Source organism: Heloderma suspectum, chromosome 6 (genome assembly GCF_057233095.1).
Source record: "Heloderma suspectum isolate Gila_16-S chromosome 6, 16-S_ref, whole genome shotgun sequence".
NCBI lineage: Eukaryota > Metazoa > Chordata > Lepidosauria > Squamata > Helodermatidae > Heloderma > Heloderma suspectum.
The window spans coordinates 99,135,123-99,162,283 of record NC_139463.1 but is presented as its reverse complement, the minus strand read 5'-3'; the positions used below and the strand labels follow the sequence as shown (position 1 = coordinate 99,162,283).

At 46.1% G+C, this 27,161-nt stretch overlaps 2 protein-coding genes and 1 long non-coding RNA gene across 3 annotated transcripts in view; 1 reads left to right on the top strand and 2 right to left on the bottom strand.

Moving 5' to 3' along the window:
• LOC146342046 (scavenger receptor cysteine-rich domain-containing protein DMBT1-like) overlaps positions 1 to 3,282 on the bottom strand; it is a 38,995-nt gene extending 35,713 nt beyond the window's left edge. The window contains 4 exon segments of the mRNA XM_084807764.1: positions 269 to 583; positions 1,097 to 1,402; positions 2,691 to 2,816; positions 3,171 to 3,282. Coding sequence (XP_084663890.1) covers positions 269 to 583; positions 1,097 to 1,402; positions 2,691 to 2,816; positions 3,171 to 3,282 — 859 coding nt within the window.
• A 485-nt stretch (positions 3,283 to 3,767) lies between these two features.
• On the bottom strand, positions 3,768 to 15,670 carry LOC146342045 (uncharacterized). Its single transcript, XR_014783896.1, has 4 exons — positions 15,510 to 15,670; positions 11,997 to 12,089; positions 11,226 to 11,337; positions 3,768 to 4,713 (listed from the first exon to the last, which is right to left on the bottom strand). It is a non-coding gene; the product is annotated as an uncharacterized LOC146342045 (long non-coding RNA).
• Positions 15,671 to 20,230: 4,560 nt separating this feature from the next.
• Positions 20,231 to 27,161, top strand: part of LOC146342044 (immunoglobulin superfamily member 1-like) — a 34,103-nt gene continuing 27,172 nt past the window's right edge. Inside the window, exons 1-2 of the mRNA XM_084807763.1 lie at positions 20,231 to 20,370; positions 20,498 to 20,533. Of these exons, the coding sequence (XP_084663889.1) occupies positions 20,340 to 20,370; positions 20,498 to 20,533 (67 nt within the window). The 5' untranslated portion in view covers positions 20,231 to 20,339. The remainder of the gene's footprint in view (positions 20,371 to 20,497; positions 20,534 to 27,161) is intronic.

Genomic DNA, 27,161 nt, shown 5'->3' with positions numbered 1-27,161 from the left:
ACAATGATACGTAGTCTCTTTAAATGTAAACAGAGCGCTCACTCTCCACCTGCTTATAACTGACCAGCCAATCTTGCTTCTGTCCATTACTGCATCTGACAAAGTACGGTTTGCCTACAAACCTTCATGCAGAAAACCTAAAGTAAGCTACTTGTTTGTCCAGCAGTTCATGATGCATTCTTTTACTGTTTGCACTAATAGAAAATACTGGGATAAGGACATCCCACGCCTTGTCCTTCAGTTTTGAATGTGCATGAATAACCCTCACCTTGGCATACAACCCCAGCCTCCTGTCTGGGAAAACAGCTGTGATCCGCCCATGCTTTTGCTTTGCATTGGCTGATGGCACTCTCTGTTCCTGTGCAGTCAATGCCATCCAGCCAGACGGGACCAGTTCCACTTCCAAAACAAGAATGGTGTGCAGCAGAGATGGCAGGGCCAAAGCCAAGGTACTGACACACAACCGTGGCATCATAAAGATCCCAGTCCTTGGCACAAACACTTCCCCAGAGTTTCTCGTGGAATATCTCGACATTTCCAGCACACTGATGGGGGCCATCTACTAATCTAACCTCAGGTAGTTCTAAGAAAGATTAATGAAATAAACAGAAGCAAAGTTTAATATTTCTGGAGCGCTCGTACTGTATATCTCCTTTGCCACAAAGTCTTTGGCCTCTCCTTCTAGAACACGGTGTTCTTGATTGTTTTGAGGTGTACAGATATACACAATTTGGTGTATATCAGTTGAGCAGCACATAAAATTCATGTACATAATTCAATTGCTGTGCTCACTGCATAAGGGCACCCACCGCATTCTGATAAAACTTTCCCTTTCTCGGTTTCATGTTTTCCTTCCCCTTCTGCCTGCCTTCTAATTCTGTTTCTGCAAGGGGGAAAGTGCAAGCACATGGGCTGGTAGCTGGCCTATGGATTGATATTTGGCCTGAAGATTGTGAGATGCTGGCCCCACTTGGTTCTGGATTAGGTGCTACTGCCCCAGAGCTAAGTGTGCAACTCTATGGCACACCCTCAAGGCATGCAGATGGAGTATTGGAATTCACTGGCCTTTTTATCTCCACGGTCCTGTGATGATTACCTGCACATGCCACACTGGCAGCCTTGCTGTGGTCACAGCTGGACTCTCCCAAGGCTTTTGATGGGCATTCCCTTAGGCTGTCTTCTTCCCTGGTACAGTTCACTTCATCCATCCAGCTGGGACCAGATCCGTGTCCAAACTTGCCTCCGCTTGCTGCTGCTAAAGCATCTCCACAACCAACTTCCCGGCACACAACGCGGGCATCACCTAGGTCCCAGCCGTTGCCACACACCGTTCCCCACGTCTCGTTATGGAACACCTCAACTCTGCCAGCGCAGGGGGTTGAACCACCCGCCAGCCTCAGCTCTGCTTGGAGAGACGTTAGAAGGAAAAATGGAGCTAATGCAAAAGGAGGAGGCCTTCGTGAATTCAAAACAAACATTTTGATGAGGCGCAAAGATAAGGATTAAGATGAGATGCAACGCTAAGAATATTCCATCTTTGGTAGTAGACAGCCAGATATCCCGCACAGGTTTATGAACAGGGAAGAGGAAGGGACCTCCAGCAAAATAGATTTTCAGAACAGAGTGTTCATGTTCAGTGTTTGAACCAGCCAGCTGTGCCCTCTTCTCAGATGTCCATTCCATTCCCCCTACTGCCCAATTTTACATTTCCCCACAACAGATGGAGAGCATTCTGTGGCCACCGAGCATGCTCCATCCACATTAGGCTGCTTTGTCCTGTTTTGTTGCCCTCTTAGGGTTCCCCCCACCCTAAAGTTATTGTGTACTTTTATAAATGTTGAGGTTCTGCCAAGCCTAATGGTATCTCCTGTACATGTGTGGTGTCATTTTGGCTTCACAAAGATTGGCACTCACCCCTGGACACTGTCAATAGAAGGGACAAGTGGAACCTCCAGTAAAGTATCGTAGTGTGAAGTGCTTCTGTTTAGCATACCACCCAGCCAGCCATTCTTACTTCCAGGATATTTGTCATGGAGAGCCATAAGAACATGCTTGTTACATTTGGATAATTTTATGGTGCTGAGTTTTCAGGATTATTTTATCTATCTCTGCTAATTTTAATGTGGTTCTATTATAACTGATATTGCTTTACATTTCTATTAATCTGGAATATGTTGCTATGTGTCACTGATCACGTTGTGAGCCACCTTGTGAGTATAGATACCCTGAAAGGTAACCTAAAAATATATTCAATAAAACAAATAAATCCTGCAAGAAAACTCAGATTATTTATTTCTCCTTAATGTGTCTTAAATATGCACTTTAAAACCTTGCTGCATAACTGAAAAACCATGTTTCATTTGAAAGCTTTCCCTGTTTTTATATATAAAAAAGTAATGATAGGACTTCAACCATTTATGCAATTATGTTTTTGTTATGCTTGTTTGTGAGTGTGTATTTATGTCTGTCAGTCTATTGTTACAAAGTATGCTTTAATTTACATGGGCACGCATATCACATACACGAAAACCAAACACATACCTGAGGGATCTTTTGGCGTTGAACTCTGGGCACTTAGAAAACTTGATTTCAGGGGGAATGGTCCCTTGCAAAGGCATGCCAATAATTTGATTCTTTAATAACTAAAATTTCCCCAAAACTAATTTTCAAAAGAAAGGAGAAGCTGATACCTGGACTGTTTGGCAGGATGTAAGGACGTTCGCTGATATGGTTGCTAAGCAAGAGCAGAAGATGTGGGAGATACAGGAGCAAGTGTGTGCTTTGAGTCAGAGGGATATCATGATCTAAAAACCCACCTGTATGGAAAACAGGCAGGAAATGTGCAGTGTGCAACACCCTTAAAGACTAGAGGAAGAGTAGTGGAAAGAGAGAGCAGACATAGCTGAAGGAAGGCTCAGCCTTTTGAAAAACAAACTACAGAAGCAATGGCAGCTGTTCGATGGGGAACTTCAGAGAAAAGAGAGGAAAAGTAAGGAAGTGAGATGCATGAAAATGCAACCCATTTGTCATGTAATCCATTTTCCTTCTGCGTCTCAGCAGCCTGTAAAGTTCCCTTCTGTGAGGCTGAGAGAGACTGCACGCATTCGTGAGGCCATCTCTGTGTGTTGCTTCAACCCGTCCAGGCTTCAAGGCTACAGCAGCCTCCTCACCAATTGGGCCAAGTGAGCTCAGCCCAGGGTGGGTGGGAAAATTCTGTCCCCACCAAAAGCCTGAGAGGGTTGTTTCTGTTAGCTTGTGTTGTGACTGACTAACAAGGACCATCTTAGCTTTGCTAAAGGTTTTTGGGTATAAAACCAGATGAAGACAATGTGCAGCTGCGGCCCTCCTGGGAGTAAAACTAGGCGGGCTGCAGCTGCCCATAGTCTTCATCTTTGTTTGTTTTCATTTTGCCCTTTCCCTTTGAGATCCTGTTGTATTGAAGACCTGTGCTTTGGTATGTATATGCAGGTTTCATCAGCGTTGTTGTTTTGCCTTGTAATGGCTGTTTCCAAAGATTGCGCTCCTTCCTTGTGTGGTCTGGCAAAGCAGTTTTCATGCACCAGACAAAAAGACAAATCTATTTTTTTCACTAAAGCACAAGAATGCTAATAAATATAATGAATGAGGAAATGACATGATCGCTAAGGCTGAAAAGGGGAAATGAGTAATTAAAGGGACACTTTCAATACCTCCAGTGCCCAGGAAGAAATGCGTTGAGGAAATGTGTTATTATAGGACCTACAATGACGCCAGGAGAAAATGACATCAGGAAATGAATAAATGTATTTATTTATTTATTTGATCAATTGATAGATTGCTTGACAATCTCTAAAAAGACATATTGAAGCAGTTTCAAACTATTAATCAGTTTCAATACTGCTAGCATTAGGGAGGTAATGAGTTTGGAAAATTTGGGCCACAATCCTATACATGCACACAAAGAAATAAATCCAACAAGATTCTGGCTGGGGAATGCTGGGAGTTGTACGACATATTTCTGTGTAGACACACACTGAATTGCACTCTTAAAGGGATAATTCTAACAATTCTGGTGGCTGTGTGGAATGAGTTGAGGAAAGAAGCAGTTAAAGGGCCAGTTCCATAACACGAGTGGCCAAGAGAAGCAGGAGCTGCTGTAAGTCACACCGTATGGGGAGGCTGCTGGCTGAAGGTTACAATCCTGAACATGCTTTCTAGGGAGCAAGTGCCACTGAATCAAAAGCTCTTTACCCTGAGTAAACTTACTTCAGATATTGCTTGTGAGGCTGCAAATAATGTATCAGTAATGCAACACTCATTTTTGATTTTGCTGTTCTGAGGACTACTGCAGGATTTGTATGGGTAATATAGTGCTATATTCAGTGCTGTGTGGAACTCCAGTTTTCATTCTGTGTCAAGCCAATTATGGAAGAGGATTGCCTCAGCAGCACTGAAGGGCTCTCCTGTGGGAAGGCGGTGGCACTGGCAGGGCAGGACATGTGCCTAAGTTGAACAAAAGCAGAACATCTGGGCACTGCATGCAAGAGAAGCTGGTTCTGTTGTCCTTGCTTGGAGTGTCATGGATGCATCTTGGCCGATGGAATGGGTCAGGCCGGACTCCTTAGAGGTGCCCCCTCCTCCTGCTTCACACAGCCTCAGCCACGACTAGCACCAAGGCAAGCAGGACCAAGCCAGCCACTCCCAGACGGACGTCCATCTCAACAGAGGTGTCAGCTGTATAGGTCAGAGAGGGGACAGTGATTGAACTGTGGCTGGAAAGTAGAAGATGAGGTTGCTACTGACTCCTCTTCTTTCACTTTTGCACTATTCTATTTTTCAACATATCCCCAGAGTCTGGTGCTGGAGACCATTTGTTTTCTGTGCTGGTCTTCTGAGCTTTTTGCTGTTTTACTTCTAATAGCACCTCTCTGGTCTCTCACAAACACCTTGACCCCATCTTGCCTTTGAAACAACAGCATTCTTACTTAGCCTTCCTTTAGCATACAGTAATGTGGAATTAACTCTAATGCCAACTCTGGTAGCCTGAGAAAACTAATTCCTGGCTTGTTTAATACATTGCAATACAGAATTGAAGCTACATACTTTGCTGTGATGACCACATCAGTTGACAAAGAAACACACTTCCTAGTTCTGTACTTAACCAGGATTCTGCAATGGGACAATGCAACCCCCCTGCCCAGGCAGAGGTTCAGGTAGAAATCTAACTTCGAACTCATAGAAGAGGCAGTTGAATGGTTTAAAACAACCGCTACCTTGTCAATTATATACAAAGTGAACAAAAAACAGACATTAACATGGGAAGTAATAGTTTCTATCACATAATAATTACAACTAACAATAAATACTGAGACTATAAGCAACTAAGAAGTCTCTATCTGTATTTCCTTTTCTTTCTTAAATACTCTAAGAGCCCACTTCAGGCCTTTTCAAAGCATCAGTGTGGAGAAGGGGAAGCGGGCAATGGGGGCAGCCCCCTTCTCCCCCCGCCCCCACAATGTCCCTGGGAACAACACCATGGGCTTCACAGCACCAGGCCTTTTATCCCACAACTGACCGGGGCTTGTGCTTCTGGATTCTTTGCAGGATTGAAATTGCTTTTTTACACAGCCAGTTTTTCTTTTACTCCATAACGCTACCTGCCATTTATACTGGTGGGTGGAGCCTGATGGGATGTTACCAGATGTCAGCACAGTTGTGAGCCCCGTGCCCACCCTGTCTGGGGTAGCCCCTCCCCCTCTAAGCATGCACTTTTCCATTTCAACTTCCTTGCCTCCCCTTTTCAGTTCCACTGCCTCCGATCCCGACGTTGGAAACTTCTATGTACAATCCACAGTACATTTGCAACTTCAGAAGTCTGCTCTCACCCACCCTACGTGCGCAAGTCAGTATTGTCCTTGTAAAAGTGAGCAGTAACACTTTTCTTGTTTGAGTATACACTGGGAGAGGGGAATGAGTGGAAAGGGGTTGCAACATTGCGGGTGTTCAGAGCAGCAGCAGTCTCTGCCATGCTGTACTAGTGGAACGCAGGTATACTGCACTGCCGAAGTCCCCCTCTCATGTGCTCAAGTCAGGGTTGTCCCTGTAAAAGCAAGCAGTAGTACTTTTCTCGTTTGAGTATACCCTGGGAGACGGGACTGAGTGGAAAGGGGCTGCATGTGCTCACGCCTGTCTGTGTCATGTAGGGGCCACTGCAACTGTGTTCCCACCCCCTCGCCCCGCTGCTGCCCATCTGAGATAGGGAGCTGAGCACAGCTTGGCTCCATTTCACTCCTGTCCCTCACATGCTGCCGATTTGCTCGCTTGCCCCCGCTCGCCTGCCTTCCACCTCCACTGCTGATTTGCCTAGAAGCAGCAACAGCAGAATGGAGAGGAGGGAAGCACCGGTTCCAATCCCAGTGCAAAGTGCTGCTGGGCCCCCCAGGGAAATCAGGGGTGGAGGTAGGAGCAGGCAAGAAGGAGACATGGAGGAGGACGAGGCGGCAGCCACAACCGAAGTGCTGGAGGCAATGCCGCTCTATCGTGCTTGTGGATTCCCACCGTGTTGCGCTCTGCTGGCAACCAATAGCGGAATGGCAAAGAGGCGGGGTGACACTCCCTGCCCATTGTTGTCAGTGGCGTCATCATCATAGCCACACCCCCAGCAACTGCCCACACAAAGCAGCTCGTTGCGCCAGGGCAGAAGTGCACAGGCAGGCGGTGCCGGTTTGATGGCACAACCTGAAAAACTACTGCGTTTTCCCCGGACATAAATATCACAGAATTTCATGGGGAAAACAGGGAGAAGGCTGGGACAGCTGCTGGAGGACAACAACATCACGTATTGAATGTGGGAAATACTGTGAATGGAGGACAACAATCGCACAAAAAAATGCCCTTCATCAGAGAATGTGGAGAAGCCCTACTTCTTGGTGTCATTTCCCTTTCCATCGGGCCACTGGACAGAGTGCCGGCTGCAACTCCTTCACTGGCTGAAGCCAAGGCAAAGCTTTTCTTTTCATTTCAAAGAAAGAGAAGCAGTAGGGACCCTCTGCTGCCGCCTGTCATAGTGTATAGGTGCTCCCCCACCCCTGTGATGATCAGGAGTCGCTGTACTGCCCATCCCCAAATAAGACCAGTATTCAGAAGTGCTTTCCACAGACACCCCGGCCCTCTGAAATCACAGACCGTGTCTGGTCTGAATGCTTCAGCGTAGCTCCAGCATTTGGGTTCTCTTGGTGCAACGTTTTGCTTTTCTAGCAAGGGAGCTCTCGTACAGCACTGGAGCAAACTACTCTGTGTGCAGCCTGCTCCAAGAAGGACTTAAAGGGTTGTATTTTCCCGGATCCTGCAAGGCCCCTCTGCCCCCTCTGCTACCCCAAAGCTCCCAGAACACAAAGGATACTGATGCTATTTTAAACACTAGCATTGTCAATAGGTTATCTGCCACATACTTCTGGCATTATTTATGGGCAACAACCAAATTCTTTCAGTTGGGTTATGGCTTAACTGTTCAGCCACCCACATGTCCTCTAGTTTGCCTTAGCAGACCAACAAACTCTAATACAACAAGAATGAGATCTTGATCTCAGGGATCTTGGTGACTTGGCCCTACAGAGTGTATCACAGAAACCTGCCTGAGCCCTCCACACTGGCATCCTGGCTGTGGTCACAGCTGATTTCCCCAGGTCCTCTTGCTGCATTCACTCAGGGACACTTCTTTTCCGGTGCAGTTAACTCTGTCCAGCCAGATGGGACCAGATCCTTGGCCATACTGTGCACCTCCTAATGCTTTTTTGGCATCCCCACAGTTCAGTTCTTTGCACACAACCTGGGCAACCTGTAAATCCCAGCCAGCATCACACACAGACCCCCACTCTTCACCATTCAGAACCTCAGTCCTCCCAGAGCAACGACTTGGGCTGTTCACTAGACGGAGCTCTGATGGGAGAAAAAGAGATTAAATATTGCAACACACCCATGGCTGTCATACAAGCTTTGGTGAAAGAGAGCGCTTAAAATAAGGATACCTGGTTCCTACTAATCCTCCACTCATCCACACCCATGCTTCTTTTGCAGTTTGGAACCTGAGACCCCTGAGCCAGGATGCCCAGAGGCAGCTCCTGTAAGCATGACTTTCCCCCCAAAATGAGGTCCCACCCCTTCACACCAGACACCTCCTGCTCCCCAATGCCTTCTCTCCAGAACAGGGACCTCACAAGGTGGCAAGTAAGGAAAAGTCCCTGAAGTTGTAGGTTCCAGACTGTCCCGTTAAGGATCTCTACTCCTCAGCCCAAGTGATGGGTAGGTGGGGAGCTGGGGGTGGAAACTGAGATGGGCACTCAGGGCCAGGACATATATGAAGTGTCCTATTGTGTCCTGTAAATTTAAATTCTTTAAAACTTGTTTTTTTTTACATCATTTGGTCCCTGGACAGGGTTGCACGAAAGGGCTGTGACTGGGAAAGGTCTGTATGCCTCAAAGCTACCCTGGGCCAGGCACCAGGTTGGGTATCCACCTGGCAGTTGGCCAGAGCATCTTTGCCTGCCCTGTACCTTTCCTCCACTGGGGAGGATGTGAGGCAGACAACGCTGAACCAACTTGGTCCTCTTCACTCCACACAATCCCCTTCGCTCCTCGGAGCAAAGGGGACATGGCCGGCTTGTCTTGCCTTCCCTCTGCCTGGGCTTCCTAGCTGGAGAGAGTGAAGTGGTCTCCTTCTCACCTGGCAGTGCTGTGTGCTTGTGCTTTCCCTTGCTGGGGAAAGTATGCACACACCAAAGTCTTACTGGCAGAGGTGCCAGGTAGAGGATTGCATCTTCACCTGGGGCCAAGTGCAGGGAAGGACTTAGCATGCCGCTCTCCCCGCCAATTGGGAGGGCAGGCAGTGTGCTACATAAGGGGAATTCCCACTGGTGTCTCCGAATTGTACATGGGAGATGAAGCCGGGGTTCCCCTCTGTGCCACTTGCCCTATCAAACAGCCTCCAATCACAGATGACAGAAAACAATGAGGATTCCTCTCCTCCAGCCATTCCAGGAGAGGCACGATGACTGCACAAAACGAGTGCTGCCTTGAGGGACCAAGGCAAGGGCAGTGTAACATGGATGCTAGGTACACTCCTCCCTTACTTACGGCAGTTACTGAAAGAAAGTCATCTCAGCAAGCTACACCTACTAGTCGAGTACAGAGAAAGTGCGGTGAAAAGGTACCTCCTTGTTGGTTGGAAGGCTATGATAGCTAATGGGGGAGGAATGTTATGTATCCTGGGGGTACTCTGGGTTAGTTATTGTTTTGAACCTTAGCAGCTGCTGTAGAGCTGGGAGTAGCAACAGCGGGTGGAGCTTCTGCTAAATTGTCACTTCTGTGTGTGCTGAATTAAATAAACAGTTGTGTTGAGGCCCTGCTGATTCTGCCGTCATTCCTCCTACCTATACAACACACATCAAGCCTAGTTTTCATATCTCAGACAGTCAGACCAAGGTAGGGATGTTAGAGAATTCCGCCACAGATCCCAGGGGGGCCGAATTCCAGTAAATTCAGCCCCCCGGAATCCGTGGCGGAACGGAGCCTCCGCCCCACCACCCTGTGAAAGCCCCACGAAACGGAGCCTACCTGGCTGCGGCTCTGACTCCTGCGGTGGCAGTGGCTTCGGCCACTGCCAAGCTGCTTCAGCCGCAAATGGCGGCCATCGTAGCAGCCACCATTTGCGTCCCTATGCCAGCCCGTGATAGGCTACGTATATATTTACGTAGCCTACCACAGCTAAAGTGGGAACGCAAATGGCGTAGGGGACGCCATTTGCGTCCCTGCTTTAGCCGTGATATGCTACGTAAATATTTACGTAGCCTATCACAGGCTGGCGTAGGGACACAAATGACATCCCCTACACAGGACACCATTTGCGTCTGCAGCAGCCCAGCAGCGGCTGGAGGCCCCGCTGCGGGTTGGCCTGGCCAGCAGCTCTGTGGCCTGGCTGCGGAGCAGAGTTGGCCAGGCAGGATTCCGGGGGGGAGGAACGGATCGCCTCCCTCCACCTGCGGAACCCAGCGGAGCCAGGTAAGTGGGGTTTCGTACACCCCTAGACCAAGGCAAGCAATACCACTGATAATCATCAAGCTCAAATACACTACTCTGACCTGGGTTTTCACAGCGACTGGTATCCAGAGTGTCAACCTTCCCTTAGCCCCCACTTTACTTCAACGCCCAAACATACACAGATGAGAGGCTTCAGTCTATAGCTTTTAATCCATTACTTCAGAGGGTCATACAGATGTAAATTCTCAGAGACTCCCCGTCTACAAAGGAATGCCTTCAGGGGATTCAAATGGGATTTACGAGAGTTGCCCACCGTTTGAAGAGGGAGGCAGACTGGCTAGCCTAACTTAAGAGGGGGAGGTCCCTCTCTTCTCGTGAGGACTCTTAAGCGCAATTTTTCACACAAGGCCATTCGGGTAGACAGTCTAAGTTCCACCCTTGCCTTCTCTCTCTTTGTTCTGCATCTAGCATCTATTAGGTCATCTTCCCCAAACCCCGCCTCCTCCTGTTCACTGCTTCTCACGGGGGGCATGGGCGTGAGGAGGGACCCTCATGCTCAGCCGTCTGGATGTTTGTAACCTGAGAAGCAGGCCTACTGATATCTGCACTAGCCTGGGAAAACACCTCCCCCATGGCTGACGGTTCTCCTTCAGATTCTGAACTGCTATCCCACTCCCTGTGCTCAGAAACACTCCTGACACAGAGTCATGTTGCAACTGATCCTTATATAACCATTGTCAGCAGTAGGCATTGTCAGCTTTATCCTTCCTTTGTCTAGTCCCCTCTTTAAGCTGTCTCATTTGGTGACCATCACCACAACAAATGATAGCAATACTATAGTCTGACCATGCACTGTGTGAAAAAGCACTTCTTTTCTACTCTTCTGAATCTCACACCATTCAACTTCATAGGGTGAAATTTGGTCCTACTGTTTGAGAGAAAGACAAAACATCTCCTTATCCACTTTCTCCAAAACATGCTTGGCTCCCCACTGTATGTAGCCTGTTTCTATAGTAAAGAGCCACAAATGGTTCTGTCTTACATTGTAGCGGAGTTGCTCCAGCAACCTGATCATTTTGATTGCCCTTTTCTGTGGCTGTCATTTCCTACTATACGCTCAGTGGCTAGTTTTACCTCATCCTCCGTTAGATGATCAGAAACCTTTTCACCCTCATACCTTACAGATCATTCATCCTGAACCAGATGCTCACCAGCTCCTTTCAGTTTTATCCAGGAGACAGTAGGAGTTCGATGGTTGGATCTTCTCTCCACAGCTTCCACCCTACTTCCACTTGTCTGCCAGACCATTAAAGGTCTGATATTCTGAAACACAGAGGAGAAAAGCTTTGGATCCCCCCAGTAATATTTCTCAGGGATTCATTAGTGGGTTAGTCTTTTGAAGGAGGACACATTAATGTCTGAATTTGGTAATGGAGCTGTTCCTTCCCAGCCCCCATCCTAGGGAAATCTATCCCAGGGATAGTAGGAGAGACATCATTCAAAGGATTCCCTGCCTCTGAGGTTCCAATCCCTTCAGTGATACTCAATTTCATTGGATCTAACATTGCTGATAAGAAATCCTTTCCTCTGTTTCAGCCAACAGCAGAAACTCAGAATCTGCTATGGATTTCAACAGCTGTTCACTTCCTCTGGTTTTTGCATAATGTGGCTGTAGCCTGAAAAAGGAAGTTGTGTGTCAGGTGCTGCAGGGCCTTGGCCTTGGTCAACTTTGCAGCCAGATCACAGAGGACATGTACATGATGGAGAAGAACGGTGTCACAAATCTCAGTCCTATCTTAGAAGCTGCAGCCTCCAGCTGACATCTTAGGGGGGAAGCAAAGCCAGAGGAAAAAAAGATGCTGATGGCTGAAGAACCCTCACCCTGGAGTTCTCTTCCAACATCCTTTTCTCTGGCTGGTATCAAGAACAGAAAGATAGTTGGACCAGCAGGTATGCAATGACAGAGTGGCAGGATCACATACCCTGGATTGGATGGTTCCTCTTGCTCAGATGTCTTGCTGTTAATGGAATCATCTCCTTTCTAGGATTGTTGCTGGCTGGTCAGATGTTGATGTCTAGAGGTGAGTGCCAGTAGACAAATGAAGATTAATATTTTGGGTGAATAGTGAAACCACACGTGGAATATTTCATACACTTTGGGTTGCTGGACCTCAGAGAGGATACTGTAGAGCAAGAGAAGATGCAGAAAAGGGCAGCCCAAATGATCGGGAGCCTGGAGTATCTTCCCTGTGAGGAAAGGCTACAACTTGTTGGTGAGGGGGCCTTTTAATTCAGAAAAAAAGATGACTAAAGGGGAATATGGTAGACATTTATAGAACTGGGGGCGGGGAATTCTCAGTTTCTATATAATTAAAAATCATTTTGATGATGTTTGAAATGGTTAGTCCTAAATGTAAACTAAGGATACTACTTACACTATACAAATTTAGTTAGTTTTTGCAAATTTGGAAAAATGTGTTTGGGCAGAGGGGCAAATAATTTGCTTTTACTTTTTCAATGCTTAACATGACTTCATGGAACGTCAAGGGGCTGTGAAATGTAAATAAGCAGAAAAGAGTTCTTTCTAAGTTAAAAGAACTTAACATTGATATGGCTTTTTTACAAGAAACTAGGGTTGGCGGAGAATTTCTCCCCGAAACTTCAGGGGGCCGAGCGCCAACGTGTTCGGCCCCCCGAACAAGTTTCGGGGAGAAATCCTCCGCACCCCCCCCCGCACCCCCCCCCGGGACGGGACTTACCTTCGCCGAATGTCCCTCCCGGCGGCGGGTCCGGCCGGCGGTTCAGCGGGTGTTCGAGCGGGGCGGGAGTGGCAGCCGGTCTTTTGACCGGCTGCCGCCGCCGCCATTGCAATGAAAGAAAGAAAAAAACGCCCCCTGATAGGCTACGTGACGATTCACGTAGCCTATCACGGCTAGATCTGCAAAGTCAGCCGTGATAGGCTACGTCAATCGTCACGTAGCCTATCACGGGTGACTTAAAAAAAAAAAAAGTGTGTACGGATAATGGCGGCCCCCATAGGGAGCTGCCATTCCCGTTCCTTATTTGGTGGCTGTAGTCTACGTAAATGTTTACGTAGACTACGGCGAAAATAAGGGCAACGCTATTTGCGTTGCCCTTATTTTCGCCGTAGTCTACGTAAAGATTTACGTAGACTACAGCGACTAAATAAGGAACACGAATGGCGGCTCCCTATGGGGGCCGCCATTAGCGTACGCGCTTTTTTTTTTTTTAAAGTCACCCGTGATAGGCTACATGACGATTGACGTAGCCTATCACGGCTGACTTTGCAGATCTAGCCGTGATAGGCTACGTGAATCGTCACGTAGCCTATCAGGGGGCGTTCTTTTGGTTTTTTTTAACTTTCGCGTTCGCGGCCGGGCGAGGCGGGAAGCCTCCTCCCCGGCCTGAATTTCGGCCGGGGCGAGGCGGGAAGCCTCCCCCCCGACCTGAATTTCGGCCGGGCCAAGGCGGGAAGCCTCCCCCCCCGGCCGGAACTTCGCGGGGGGACCAGCGAAGCGCCTCCCCCCCACCGCGAACGTCCTTCGAGGACAGGTAAGTGACTTTCGTCCACCCCTACAACCCATTTGATGGCTGTAGATGGATACATGCTGCAAAAAGACTGGATTGGTGAGGTCTATGTTACAGATACTTCAACATGGTGTAAAGGGGTTGCGATTTTAATTCATAAGCGACTTTTTATTTCAGTTCAGTGGGTGATTTTTGACACTGAGGGGCATTTTTTGATCCTGGTGGGGAAGTATATAGATAAATTAATTGCTATGATCAATGTATATGGGCCTAATATTGATTCTCCAGTTATGTTTCATGATCATTTTGCTAAACTGGTTGATATTGCTTATGATTATTTGATTGTGGGTGGGGACTTTAATGAGGTCTTAGATCCTTTGTTGGATAGGAGTACACCTCCTCCTAAGACCCAATCTGCTGAGAGACTGGCACCCTAGGCTTACATGATGGAATATGGTTTGATTGATGCTTGGAGAATTTTACATCCTGCTGACAGAGAGCATACTTTTATTTCACCAGTTCACCATAATTGCTTTAGATTAGATTATTTTGGGGTTTCTACATCTTTGGGATGTCAAATAAAAGACTGTAAGATTGACACATTGGTAGTATCAGATCATGCCCTAGTATGTTTGGAACTGCAATTGTCTGACACCCCTACGGCCCCCGGTCTTTGCAGATGACAGAGCCAGACACCAACACAACTAAGTTCCCTTTATCCAGGGTGGGGCTGGAAGATACTGCCCCACCCACATGCTACATCCATTTGTCTGGTCACCGCTAAGTGACCTTATGGAGCTGTTTGTCAGAGCTGAGAAAATACATGGCATTTTTCTGCCTTTATATGAGGCAGGAGCTTTGGTGATTATCGGTCCTCAAGCCAAACACCTCCATGAAGGCTACGAAGACACTGGGAGAAGGTTGTGCTGAGGGTAAATGGATTGATGGAAGGATCCATGGACTGATGGAAGGATAATTCCTGGTGGACCAGGGCACTGTCTGTGTGTGGCCAGATAAAGCATTAACAACATTCTAACTCAAGAGAGCTATGATTTTACAGAAATGCCTAAATGTATAGGACAGATGGAAACAGTAACAGTATGGGTGTGTGGTGTTGTGGGTCTTCTCCTAGGACTCCTGCTTTTGCTTGCCTTCTTCTTATTTAGAAAAAGGGAAAAGGGTGCTGCTGGGTGGGTTGCTTTATTATGTCTGAGATTAAAGCATGCATAATTGAGGTGGTACAGTCCTGGTCTGGGGGCTCTGCCAGCTCAGTTTTCACATGGGCATTTTTTGCTTAAAAGAACTCTCACATGAAAATTGGGCCTCTGCCCCTATGAACTATTCTACATGAAGTATTTATTGTGAGCTCATTCTTCTTCACTTATGGTAGTTTGCAGATGCATCACACAACGGTGTCATCCTCCAGGGCCTCTCCTGTTCTTTGGTACCATTTTAGTGGGATTTTTTGAATCAAGGATTGTCTGGTATATCTGGGAAAGGCAGAATGAAACCTTATACCTGAGCAATTCTGCTATACCACAGCAGCACCTAGAGGTTATGTAATGAAATATATAGAAAGGCAGAGAAGGAAAAATAGATGTGTAGAAGATCAGAGTTTTATCCCACAAAGAATCTGGAAGCGGAAGCTTCATTAAAGTGGCAGTGTCAAGGTTCCACCTATGATCTGACCCCTTGAGCAACCCTTAAAGGATCTCTTGCCTTCTTAAGAGTCCCACCTTCCATCTTTTAAACTTCTCCTTCCCAGTAACGTGGGGTTTAGGCTGTAGAGATGGGGTGACTGATGCTCTAGACACAGGGCTGAACTACAATAGTTTACTGGTAAATTTAAAATTAACAAATAACAACTAAAGTTATTTACACAGTAGAGCTGAGTGATACAAAAGTCATTAAATAAATTAAAAGTTGCCAAATGCAAGTTCCTTTACCCTAGCTGTCCTAGACTTTTCTAGGCTGCTTCTTCCTGCTCACTCTTCGAACTCTGCTCTCACTTCAGGCTCTGGCTGTCTCTCCAACTCTGGCTGTCGCTCTTGCTCTTGCTGCAGCCTGGTCTTTCTGACCCTTACTGGTGCTCTCCTCCTCTTTATATACCCTCCACCCTCAAAACCAAAAGTACTGCTTGAAGCCTGAAGAAATGAAACTTAAATGAAACTGACACTTTACAGGAGAAATGAAACTACTCCTCTCAGGGTTACCCCCTCCCAACAGAAAATTCCAGGCCTTTAGGCCTGACCCCTTTTTCCTTTGCCTCTGTAGGCCTCAAACCTTCACAGGCAGGTTAAAAACTTGATGTAGAAAAGCCCTATTTAGAAAGGAACCTTTAAAATAAAAAGGGGAAAGGAAAACAAGAAGAAAAGAACCAAGCATATAGTTCTTATGGTTGCAAAGACAAGTATAAAAGGTTTCTCTTTTTTTTAGGTGGGAGGTGAATGAGCGGGAAGGATGTCCAGTGATTAGGTAATGGCATTTCAGTGCTCTGCATAAAACCCTCATCCTGCCTTGAAGAAGCAGAACTATGACAAACAAAGAAACAAACAAACATGTGACTTTGCTTACTTTGTGGAGGATATTACCTTTAGAGCCTTCCTCCATCTAGACAAGGTTAAGTGTCAGAATGCCTGGGGAGATGGCAGTGTCTCCAATTCTAATTTGAAACAGACTGGGTGAAGATCTTATCATGTTTTTCTGATCTGCAGTCTCCACTGTGAGGGCAAGAAAGCAGCCAGTGAAAATTGTAAGACATTTTCCAACAAACACCCTACTTACTATTGGAAAGTGTCTGCAAATGCTATAGCTTTAGATTCGCTCCCTGGATTCAAGAGCAAGCCAATATGTCAGCCCCAACCCATTCAACTTATTGAAGGAGCCCATAGAGACAGAAAGGGACTACAGTCACATTAGCCTGAACTTCTGGCATTAAATACTTAAGGTGGCATGTACTCCTGGTACCTTGGCATTCCCCTAGCTCCTGCAGACGCACAGCTTAAGACCAGTTGACACAAGCAAACCTGGTGTGTTTTCTCCACACAATGATGTACATGTCTAAGTAACCATATGGTGACACCCTGGCAGTCACAAAAGCTGTGCCACAAATGTTCCAGTGGCTAAATCATGGAGAAAGTGTGGTTTGACGCAGGGAGAAAGATGCCTCTTTTTTCTCAGATATCTTTGTACATGAAACAAATGAAACTTTAGCTAGGGAAGGACAGATCTGCCAATTTCAGTTTTTCTCTGCTTCTCATTTTTCCAGTCTTAAGTTCATATCATCCCATACTTGCAGAATTAAAAAAAAAAAAACTTCTCATGAACATTTCTACACATTTTGTTGTGCATTTCTCCTAATACATGCACTTTTCTATGCAATTTTGCCTAATATATATGTACATTTTTGCAAGCAATTTTCCTAAAATAATGCATTTTAATGTTATTTTCCCACATATACACATTTCTGAATGCACTTTGCTCTGATATACCCATTTGTGTACACATTTTTTAATTTAAGAAGTCAATTGCAAAATTCAGAGAAGTGCGAATTTTGAAGGCTTACTGAGTTTCGGTTTGCGTAGTGGTTCGAAAGTCTGTAAATAGGTAAGTTCACATTAATGCAAACTGAATTACTTTCTCCCCAATCTCTAACTTTAGCTACGTTTAGAAGAGAAGAAGAAAAAACATGGCCAAAGCACCTCTATTGGACTACTATGGAATAAGTTTAGGATTTGATTGTATTATGCACACCAACTTTATTTGAAAATACGTTCTGCTGTAGGTCCAAGACAGAGTAAACCAAATAGATCTGTGACCCCACAAATGTGGCTTAATAATCAAGATAATGTCCTCTGTTCACAGCCCTTATGATGAGCAACCAACCTCCCAGCATGCATGGGCAACCCCACTGAAATGGAAGTGGCTTAAATGGAGCAATGGATGCCCCACCAAGGAGGGTGAAGCATGAACTGGGTATACACAGCAGCAAGGAAGCACAAGCAAGAGAGGCCTCTGATTGTAGAAACACGCGTTTGGCCTCAGAGGCAGAAGGTAGTGTGCCAAGTGGAGTCATGAGGACTGGGCAGCATGCCTAATGAGCCCTGAGAGAAGCTTAGGTCAGCACAGAAGAGCATCTGGGGCCCTGAGCCCTGGGAGCACACACTGAGCTTGGACCAGTGCAACCCATTAGGTCAGCAGGGCAGAACCATACATCTGATGAACAATCAGGTGAAGGTTCCTCAATCAGAAGGCGCCATGAAGGGGACTCATTTGATATTTTAAGCTGCTGATCCAGTATCAGGTGTGAACCAAAATATCCTGCCTCTGATCTAACGGCACTGAAGTGGTCAGCCAATCAGTGTTCCCCATGGCCAGCTTCTGCCTGAACAGGAAGAGCTGGTTTCCTCTGATGTCAAGCCTGATGGGAAGGGAAGGGCTGTACGTCTGTACAAAATGCAGAGCATGCACTTTCCCAGGGTCTCAGCTTGCTACATACGGTTTTGTGAAAGTAAAAGAGCTAAAGAGCGCCATGAGTCAGAACACGAAGAAGAGGTAGAGAAGAGAGCAGAAGGAAGGATGCTGAAAGGCGGAGGTCACAGACGCCAGCAGAAGTAATCATAACAAAACAATTCTTCATGAAACAGGGAACAAAATGATCTTGTGCTTGCCTTACTTAGGGTTCAACAGAGGAGAGTGTGTGAGTGTCCTGTCTTTCACTGTAAAATCATGTCTCGGGAAGGAAGTAGCCTTCTCAGCTTCAGTTAAAGCCCCAGGGGAAGACAAAGTGAGGTAATTCCTCTCATAGGGTTTTTCATATCAGGAAGTACAGGCACCCTAGGAGGCTGCAGAGCAGTGGAGAGATGTGTACTAGAAATAAACCCTCAGTTACCTCACAGTGGATAGGTAAGCTCAGAAACACCACTAAAATAAATTCAAAATAAATCATACAATGCCCTGAGAATGAGGCAGAAAAATGGAAGACTCTTTCATGGCGGAGGAAAATGTTCAGAAAACTGGAGAACAGATTTTAGCACAGAAGTCACTCCACCGTTTCCCTGGAGCTAGACAAAATACTGCCCACTTTAAACCTGCGTTTTAGAGGATTCAAAATGGGGGCCAGGCTACCAACATAGCAGATTCTCTTCCCACTTGTAATGGGAGAGTTAAAACTGTGCTATAACCACTGCAAATGGTGAGCCCTAACTGTGAGAAACTGTAAGAAAGGAGAATTTGTCTTCCCTCTGAAGAAATTCAGTCACATTTTCACCCCAAGTTCTCTGCTCACAAATAAGATGGAGAATTTTGAAAGGCCATTTCTGCACAGCTCTAAAAAGATGTTCTTTTCAATACTCCCATTCTATGTACAGACGTTGTCCAGACTAGCAACTGAATATTACTTCAACATTCTCAACAGGGCAGTGTCTTCCACTGTAGCTGAGGGCGGCATGCTAGTTTAGGGTGTGCAAGGCAGGCCATGTGACACTGGAAGCCTTTCTACATGAGGCTTTTACTGTGAGCTCGTGACTGCTCACTCACAGTAGTTTGTGGGTCCTTTATACAATGTTGTCATCCCCTAGGGCCTCTCCCAGTCTTTGCAACCATTATCAGAAGGGGTTTTTCGTAACAAGGAAAGTCTAGTATTATTTAGAAAAGGCATTATAAAGCCCTGTCTAATTGCACAACTCCACTCTATCACAGTGCCATCTAGTGGTTGTATAATGAAACATATAGAAAGGCAGAGAAAGAAACCCACCAGAAAAAAGCACATGTAAAGAAGCTGATCTTAATCCCACAACAAATCTGGAAGCAGAAGTCTCGATAAAGGTGTGGGATAACAGAATGCCAATACAGTTCTGTCCTCCAACAATTCACCACAATTCTTGACCCCCCAATATCTGCCACTTGAGTTAGCTACCTCACTCTGCCTAATAGTAGGGCCAGCACAGCATGGGCATAACAAAGGGAACGTGAAGGGCAAATTGGTTTGTTCCTCCAATATCAAAAGCAGAAGGTGGAATACAAGACTAGGTGGGAGTAAATTTGGATTTTAGCAGAAAGACGCTTATGGTCTTTGAAAGAGCCCTGACACTGTTTGAAATCCACTCGCACACACTCACATACACTCTCACACACACAAACACACACAGATGTTTGAAACTTTCCCAACCCAAATAACCTGTGGGATGAGGGATACAGAGAACAGGGGCCCTTAAGAACTGACTTCTAAGCAACAACAGAGGACAGTTAGAGTAGAGTGGTGGTGACATAGCAAGGTGGGATTGCAGCTGTCAGAAGCTAGGTAAAGACAAGCTGTAGTACCAACAACCCTCAAGTGCTAAGAGGCATTCCAGGGGTTGATTTTTCCAAGACTTATGGCTGGCAAGAGATGTAGGAAGATTAGCTTTGTCGTCCCAGTCCTTTCCATGATACCAGATTCCTTTGGCCCCAACAGTACTGCTGAGGAACCCTCTGTTTCAAGAAACATTGAAAAAAACTCTACTTAACCTTCACAGGAACAGCCAAGTGGATTTTTGCAAACTGTTCATTTCCTCTGGTTTTTGTAATTTTTGACTACAGCAGAAAAGGGGATGTGGTTTGTCCAGCAGTATGGTAATGGTCAACAGTGCTGATGACAGATAAATGCTGCATACTCAAGAATATCTCTATCACAGAACATTGGTGGATGTCAGGAACTGCAGTCCCCAGATGAGATCTTCATTCAGGAGACACTAGAGCTGCTGTAAACAGACACTGCAGGCTACAAAGGTCTCACCATGAAGTTTTCTTCCTGCATCCTCTTTCTTGGTTGGTACCTCTTATTGAAGGGTGATGGGACCACAGTTTGTGAAAAGGCAGGGTGGGGAGATCAGAGACGCAGCTTCAGGTCTTGCTGCTCATATATCTTGCCACTAATGGAGTCCTCTGTTTTTAGGTTGGTGGCTGGCCGGGCAGTGGCGATTATCAAGAGGTGAGTGTCAGTAGACACATGCAAGGGTGTCGTTAGAGATGGGGCCCACCTGGGCATAGGGCCCAGATCTTTTGAGCTGTCCTAATTGCCTTTTTTTTTTTTTTTTTTACATTTTCCCATTGACTTGCATTGGAAAACAGAAACAGCAATAACGTTTTTAGTTTGTATGATAAATACATGAAATTTGGAGACCGGGTAGCCCCCATGAACCTGCCCAATTTGGTTAGGCCTAGTGGCTTTTGTGCCAGTCACAGGTAAAATGTGCTTTTTTCAAGAAAATATGTCAAAGCAAAGAGCTATAATTTTTTTGTGCTTCCACATATGTGCATGAAATTTGGGGACCTGGCAGCCCCTATGGAGATAACTAAGCCTGCCAATGTTCAGACAGTTAGGTCCAGTGGCTTTTGTGCTAGCCATGCATAAATTTTCCTTTTCTCAAAGACTAAAACAAAAAGTAAAAAACTGTCAAGCCACACAGGGGATTAGAGATCCTAATCAGAAGGTGTTTAAGGTGACTATTAGAAGGTTACTATCCCTAATCTCTGGTGTAGGTTTTTTTGAGGTGCAAAAAACCTATTTCCCCCTACTTTTCTGCTCTTACATGCCCACTGTTGGGAGCTTGCCTGCAATTAAATTTTGAAGAGGGAGAAGGAAGGAAAGAAAGAGTTCCACGTGAAATACTGGTATTTCACACAGCATCTAATTTTACTGCCCCAAACTGGAACCTTTGGATTCTGCAGAAGTTTAGTAGCTTCAGCAAAGGATCCAATCAGCCTCCACAAACTTCTTTCTCCCCCTCCACTATAATTTCTCCTAAATAGCTGTAGGACTCAAATTATTCCAAAGGGAGGATTAGGACTATATGATGTCATGATTGAGGAACTGCTGGGGCTTTTAAATAGGTTCTAGAGTGTGTGTTTTTTAAAGCTAGAAAAAGCCCTCAGCTACCTCACCTCATAAAGTTAATTTAAGTACGTGCAATCCTTACAAACCCTCCACAGCCTCCTATATTCCTCTGAAGTACTACCTCTCTGAAAGGAGCCACTTGGCTCAGGGAATTCCTCACACACACACACACACACACACACATTTCCAATCACCATTCTTCTTTTCTTCTTCCCTCCCCTATCCTATTATTTCTTTCTCTTCTTTATTCCACTCAGAGCACATCTTGGGGAATTATTAAAGAGAATTCTCTTCAGTGGGCAAGAGAAGTTCTGAACTGTATTTGACTTTATACAAACAGACAAGAGGGTTTGTTTTTCTCCTTCTTCTCACTGAAGTCTTTGAGAAAAGTGGGTTCATGTAGTTGCAGAGAAACAAATCTGGGGCTGTTTTGTTTTCAGTTGCCATTATCCAGCAGTAGGAAGGGCTGTAGCTCAGTGGCAGAGCGCCTGCTTGGCAGGCTGAAGGTCCCAGGTTCGATCCCCAGCATCTCCAGGTAGAGCTAGGAATGAATCCTGCCTGAAACTCTGGAGAGCCGCTGCTGCCAGTCAGTGTCAACAGTACTGCACTAGATGAACCCAGGGTCTGACTCAGTATAAGGCAGTTTCCTATGTTCCAATTAACCGAAAGCTTTAATAAAAATTGGACTTTGGGGTTTGCTTTTTCAAGTGGAGGGGAGATAAATATTGCTAATTTATGCAATCCTATGTATGCCTACTCAGAAGCCCCATTATGTTTAATGAGGCTTTCCCTCAGGAAAGTGTGCATAGGATTCCAGCACAAGTTACTTTTGCATGGAGGTTTGCACCTTGATGTTCTGCACGTTTACTCAGAAATAAGTCCTGAGCTGTGAGCATGGTACTGCAGGCTTAATACAGCGCCTACCCAATTCCAGTCTAATGAATTGACTACCCTTTCAGCTCAGTCCTATGCATGTTTTGTCTTCTTTTTTTCTTTAAATTTTGCATGAACTCTAGCTTCAGTGGTAAGGGAAAGGCATTTAGTACATACTCAGAGTTTCTCCGTAACTTAGCCCTAGTTTTGAAAACAGACTCATTGGCTGAATCCTGGTGAAGCCTTGGCACAAATAAAGTTATGGGGAGGAAGATACAATGAGAGCTTGTGCATAAGAAGGAGGTAGAGAGGAGTCGCACAAAACAAGACATCTGTTTTGATGAAGTGTTGCTGGAGGATGGTAGGATGAGGAGGGGTGGTTGCATGGAGGGGAATAGAATTGGTAGGGGGAGGATGTAAGTGCTCAGTGGTGAAAGAAAAACATTCTGCACATGGTCAGAGGCACTCTCTATTTTAGAACATAAGAACAGCTGTGCTGCATCAGACCAAGGTCCATCTAGTCCAGCATTCTGTTCACACAGTGGCCAACCAGATACCCATGGGAAACCCACAAGCAGGACATGAGTGCAATAGCACCTTCCCACCCATGTTCCCCTGCTGCTAACAATGGTGAAATGTAAGTAAATTCTAGTAATTCTAAATTTGCATGTATGTATATCCTTCAGAAACTTTGCAGGTTTCTTGCCTGGGGTCACCTCTAATGACCTGTACATTTTCATACACATTTACCCAAAAACTGTTGGGGAAGGGGGGAAGGGAAGGGAAAGCAAATCACTCCCTCCCCCAAATTGGAGAACTTCCCTTCCACATGAACTGCTGCACCTATCCTTCTGAAACTTTGCTGGTTTCTTACTTAGGGACAACTGTAGGCTGTCTGTAATTTTCAGAACAATGGTCCACAAAGAACATAGGGAGATAAGTATGCCCTCTTTTGGAGACCTCAAAATGTCAAGGCGACCCTTGCACAAAAACGCTTGTGGCTATCATTCTGAAATTTGGCAGACATGATCTCCTCTGATGGGGCAATGGATCCTGGCATTTTTATCCAATTCTTCCAAGGAATCAAAATGTTATTGGCAGTTCCCTTTAAAAGAAAATCAAAATATAATCCTACACCTATTTTTCTGACATTGGGCAGGTGTAATCCCCTTCTAGGGAGCTACTATGCCTGAAAGGATCATCCAGTTCTGACCAAGAGAAAAAAGTTACAGGTTTTTTTTTCTAATTTCCCATGGTAGTCAACAGGAAGCATAAAGACTCATTTTTTCCAAACCTTGACTCAGGTTTGATGCTGAGCTGAAGTGGTCCGACTACAAATTGGCCCAAACAGAAGCAGGATGTTTTCCAAAATGCTGAATCGGGGTCTGAGTTGAAGTGTGTGTGGGGGGTCAGTGCACACTTCTTATGTATGTATGTAATCTATACACACACGCAAGCACACCACACACACACACACGTACGTACAGATATAGATATAGATATAGATATAGATATAGATATAGATATAGATATAGATGAGGTGCACTTAGACTTGGAGATAGAGATAGAGATGATAGAAATATATGCAAATTTGTGTTATGGGCCTGTGCCGCAGATCTTTTAAGAACTTAGCAACACCCCTGGACACATGCACACATAAACTTAAGATAGGGGGTGATAGGTGGGAAAGGAATGGCAGCTAAATTCCATGGCCTCCCCCAACAAAATCCATTCTCCTCCCCAATGTCTGATAACAAGTGGCACTTGTCAAGCTTTCCCTGTTCTCTTACACAGGTACAGGAGCCCCACCCTTCTTTGTCTCTAAATAACTTATATGGATCTCAGAGTTCCCAGTGTGAGTGAAAGTGCAAGGGGATCACCTGCTGACCCCAGTTCTCTTTAGGTTCTTTCACAGGCTGCTGCTTTCCCTAGAGAGTGGAGTACCAAACCAGGTAGTGACTAGTGATGGGTGATCTGGTTGCTGATTTCATAAGACTGCCAACTTTTCAGCTGGCCTCTGTAGGTAGGCCTTTAACTACAGCTTGATTTGCGGCAATGAATATCAGATAACGGGCTGGTTCACACATAATGCTATTTATGTGCATGGCTATTTATGGGTTCTTGAATTCTGGTTTGTCTTAGTGTGTGAATGTGGCTGTCCTAACAAACTATGGTTTGTTAACCACAAACAACCCAAAACAACCCAAATCCATGGCTTGTGGTTGGGGGTTGTGAACTCTGGGTTGTTTAAATCAGTGGTCTTCAACTGATGGTTCACAACCCAAAAGTGGGTTGCGAGAGCAGTCCAGATGGGCCGCAGCAAAGCTGTTGCCACACAGAGAAAGTGGGCGGGGGAGAGTCCCTTACTGGTGCAGGATGTGGCTTCTCACAGGGCTCGTGAGTTGGAACAGCAGCAGTGCAGGAAGCATGGGGAACAGCCGTTGATCACTCCGAAAAGGAAAGTGGTGGTGGAAGAGGAGGAGGAGAGCTGAGTGTGGCCAGCATGAGGGAGAGAGGGCCTCTCCACACCAGCCTAAAATCCTGCATTTAAAGCAGGGCTTTCTGCTTCTGTTTTAAATGCAGGATCACCACTGACTCCCGTTACATGCGCTCCCTTTCCCCTCCCCCCTTCTCCCCACATCTGAGTCTTCCATTATCTTTCATTGATCTCTGTCCTCTTCTTGCCGCTTTAATTCTTTTGACGAGGAAACTGAACACAACAGGGTAATTTGATAGCTCATTATCTGCGATCTGTTTAAAAATGGAACAAAGGGCATTTAGTGCAGAAGGCGCCCTGGAGGGGCACGGCAGGGGCATGGTGTCATGTAAAGAGCCTGCAAACTTCTGTGAAGGAGCCATCTCAATCGTGGGATAAAAGCTCCATGTGAAGGAGCCCAGAGAGAGGCAAAACGGATTTTTTCCAGCCCGACTTGCTGTCCCCTTCCTGCCGCTTAGGTGAGGGGCTCGCAAACTTTTCCTTTCCTGCCTTCCTCTCTCTCTCTCTCTCTCTCTCTCTCTCCCTGCCCCCCATGAGGGAAGAATGATAGAATGGGGGCAGAGGGTTCTAATAGTATGCTTAAGAAAGGGGATAAGGGGAGAAATGTTGAGGGACAGGTGTGTGTGGAGAGGCTGAGGGGGCTCCACACGTGTGTGTGTGTGTTTATACGAACCTGTCTCCTTCTTATCCCACCCTTCCTCCAAAGAGCTGAGGGCACCATTTCTGCACAGTGTGTACTAGTCCAGGGTTGTGCTTTAAAAAAAGGAAGAAAAACAAAATGAATGAATCCCATTTAGTGAAGAAGTCTTATGAATGTCTGCTCAGAAGTAAGGCAAATTCATTTGAATGGGATTTACTCTTGTGTAAGTGTGTATGGATGGCAACCTTCCCATTTCAGTATTGATTTGGAATTAAAAATATTTTTTTTAATATGTTGCTTCAGGGTCATAGAAACTGTTCCCCTACCCCTATGTTGTTGTTGTTGTTCAGTCGTTAAGTTGTGTCCGACTCTTCGTGACCCCATGGACCACAGCACGCCAGGCCCTCCTGTCCTCTGCTCTCTCCCGGAGCGTGCTCAAGTTCATATTCATTGCATCAGTGATGCTGTCTAGCCATCTCATCCTCTGCTGTCCTCTTCTCCTTTTGCCTTCAATCTTTCCCAGCATCAGGGTCTTTTCCAGGGAGTTTTCTCTTCGCATTAGGTGGCCAAAATATTTGAGCTTCAGCTTCAGTATCTGTACTTCCAATGAGCAGTTGGGGTTGATTTCCTTTAGGATTGACTGATTTGACCTCCTTGCAGTCCAGGGGACTCGTAAGTAGGGATGTCAGAGAATTCCGCCATGGATCTCAGGGAGGCCAAATGCCAGTGCATTCGGCCCCCCGAAATCGGTGGCAGAATGGCCTGCCCCCCCCCGCCCCCTCCAGGACGAGACTTACCTGGGGCGGATCTTCTGGGCGGCAGTGGCTCCAGCAGCGGTGCGGCGGCGGTGCGGCAGCAGCCGGTGTTCTGACCGGCTGCCGCCACCATTTCCAATTTAAAAAAAAAAAAGAAGATGTGATAGGCTACGTAAAGATTTACGTAGCCTATCAAGGCTAGGTTTAAAAAAAAAAAAACGTGATAGGCTATGTAAAGATTTACGTAGCCTATCATGGCTGACTTTAAAAAAACAAACGCGCGTATGCAAATGGCGGCGGCCATAGCCGCCGCCATTTGCATACGCGCATTGTTTGTTTGTTTTTAAAGTCAGACGTGATAGGCTACGTAAACATTTACGTAGCCTATCATGGCTGACTGCAGGGACGCAAACGGCGGCGGCTATGGCCACCGCCATTTGCGTCCCTGCTAGCCAGCAGCCGGATGTCCGGCTGCTGGCGGAGCTGGCCGGCGGCTCCGCAGAATCCCTGCGGAGCGGAGCCAGCCGGTGAGGATTCCGGGGGAAGGGACGGAATGCCTCCCCCCCACCATCAACATAATCTGCGAACAGGTAAGTGACTTTCGTACATCCCTACCCGTAAGAGTCTTCTCCAGCACCACAGTTCGAAAGCATCAATTCTTCGGCGCTCAGCCTTCCTTGTAGTCCAGCTCTCACAGCCATACGTTACTACTGGGAAAACCATAGCTTTGATTATACGAACCTTTGTCGGCAAGGTGATGTCTCTGCTTCTTACTATGCTGTCTAGGTTTGCCATAGCTTTCCTCCCAAGGAGCAAGCGTCTTTTAATTTCATGGCTACAGTCACCATCTGCAGTGATCTTGGAGCCCAAGAAAATAAAATCTGTCACGGCTTCCATTTCTTTCCCTTCTATATACCAGGAAATGATGGGGCCAGATACCATGATCTTAGTTTTTTT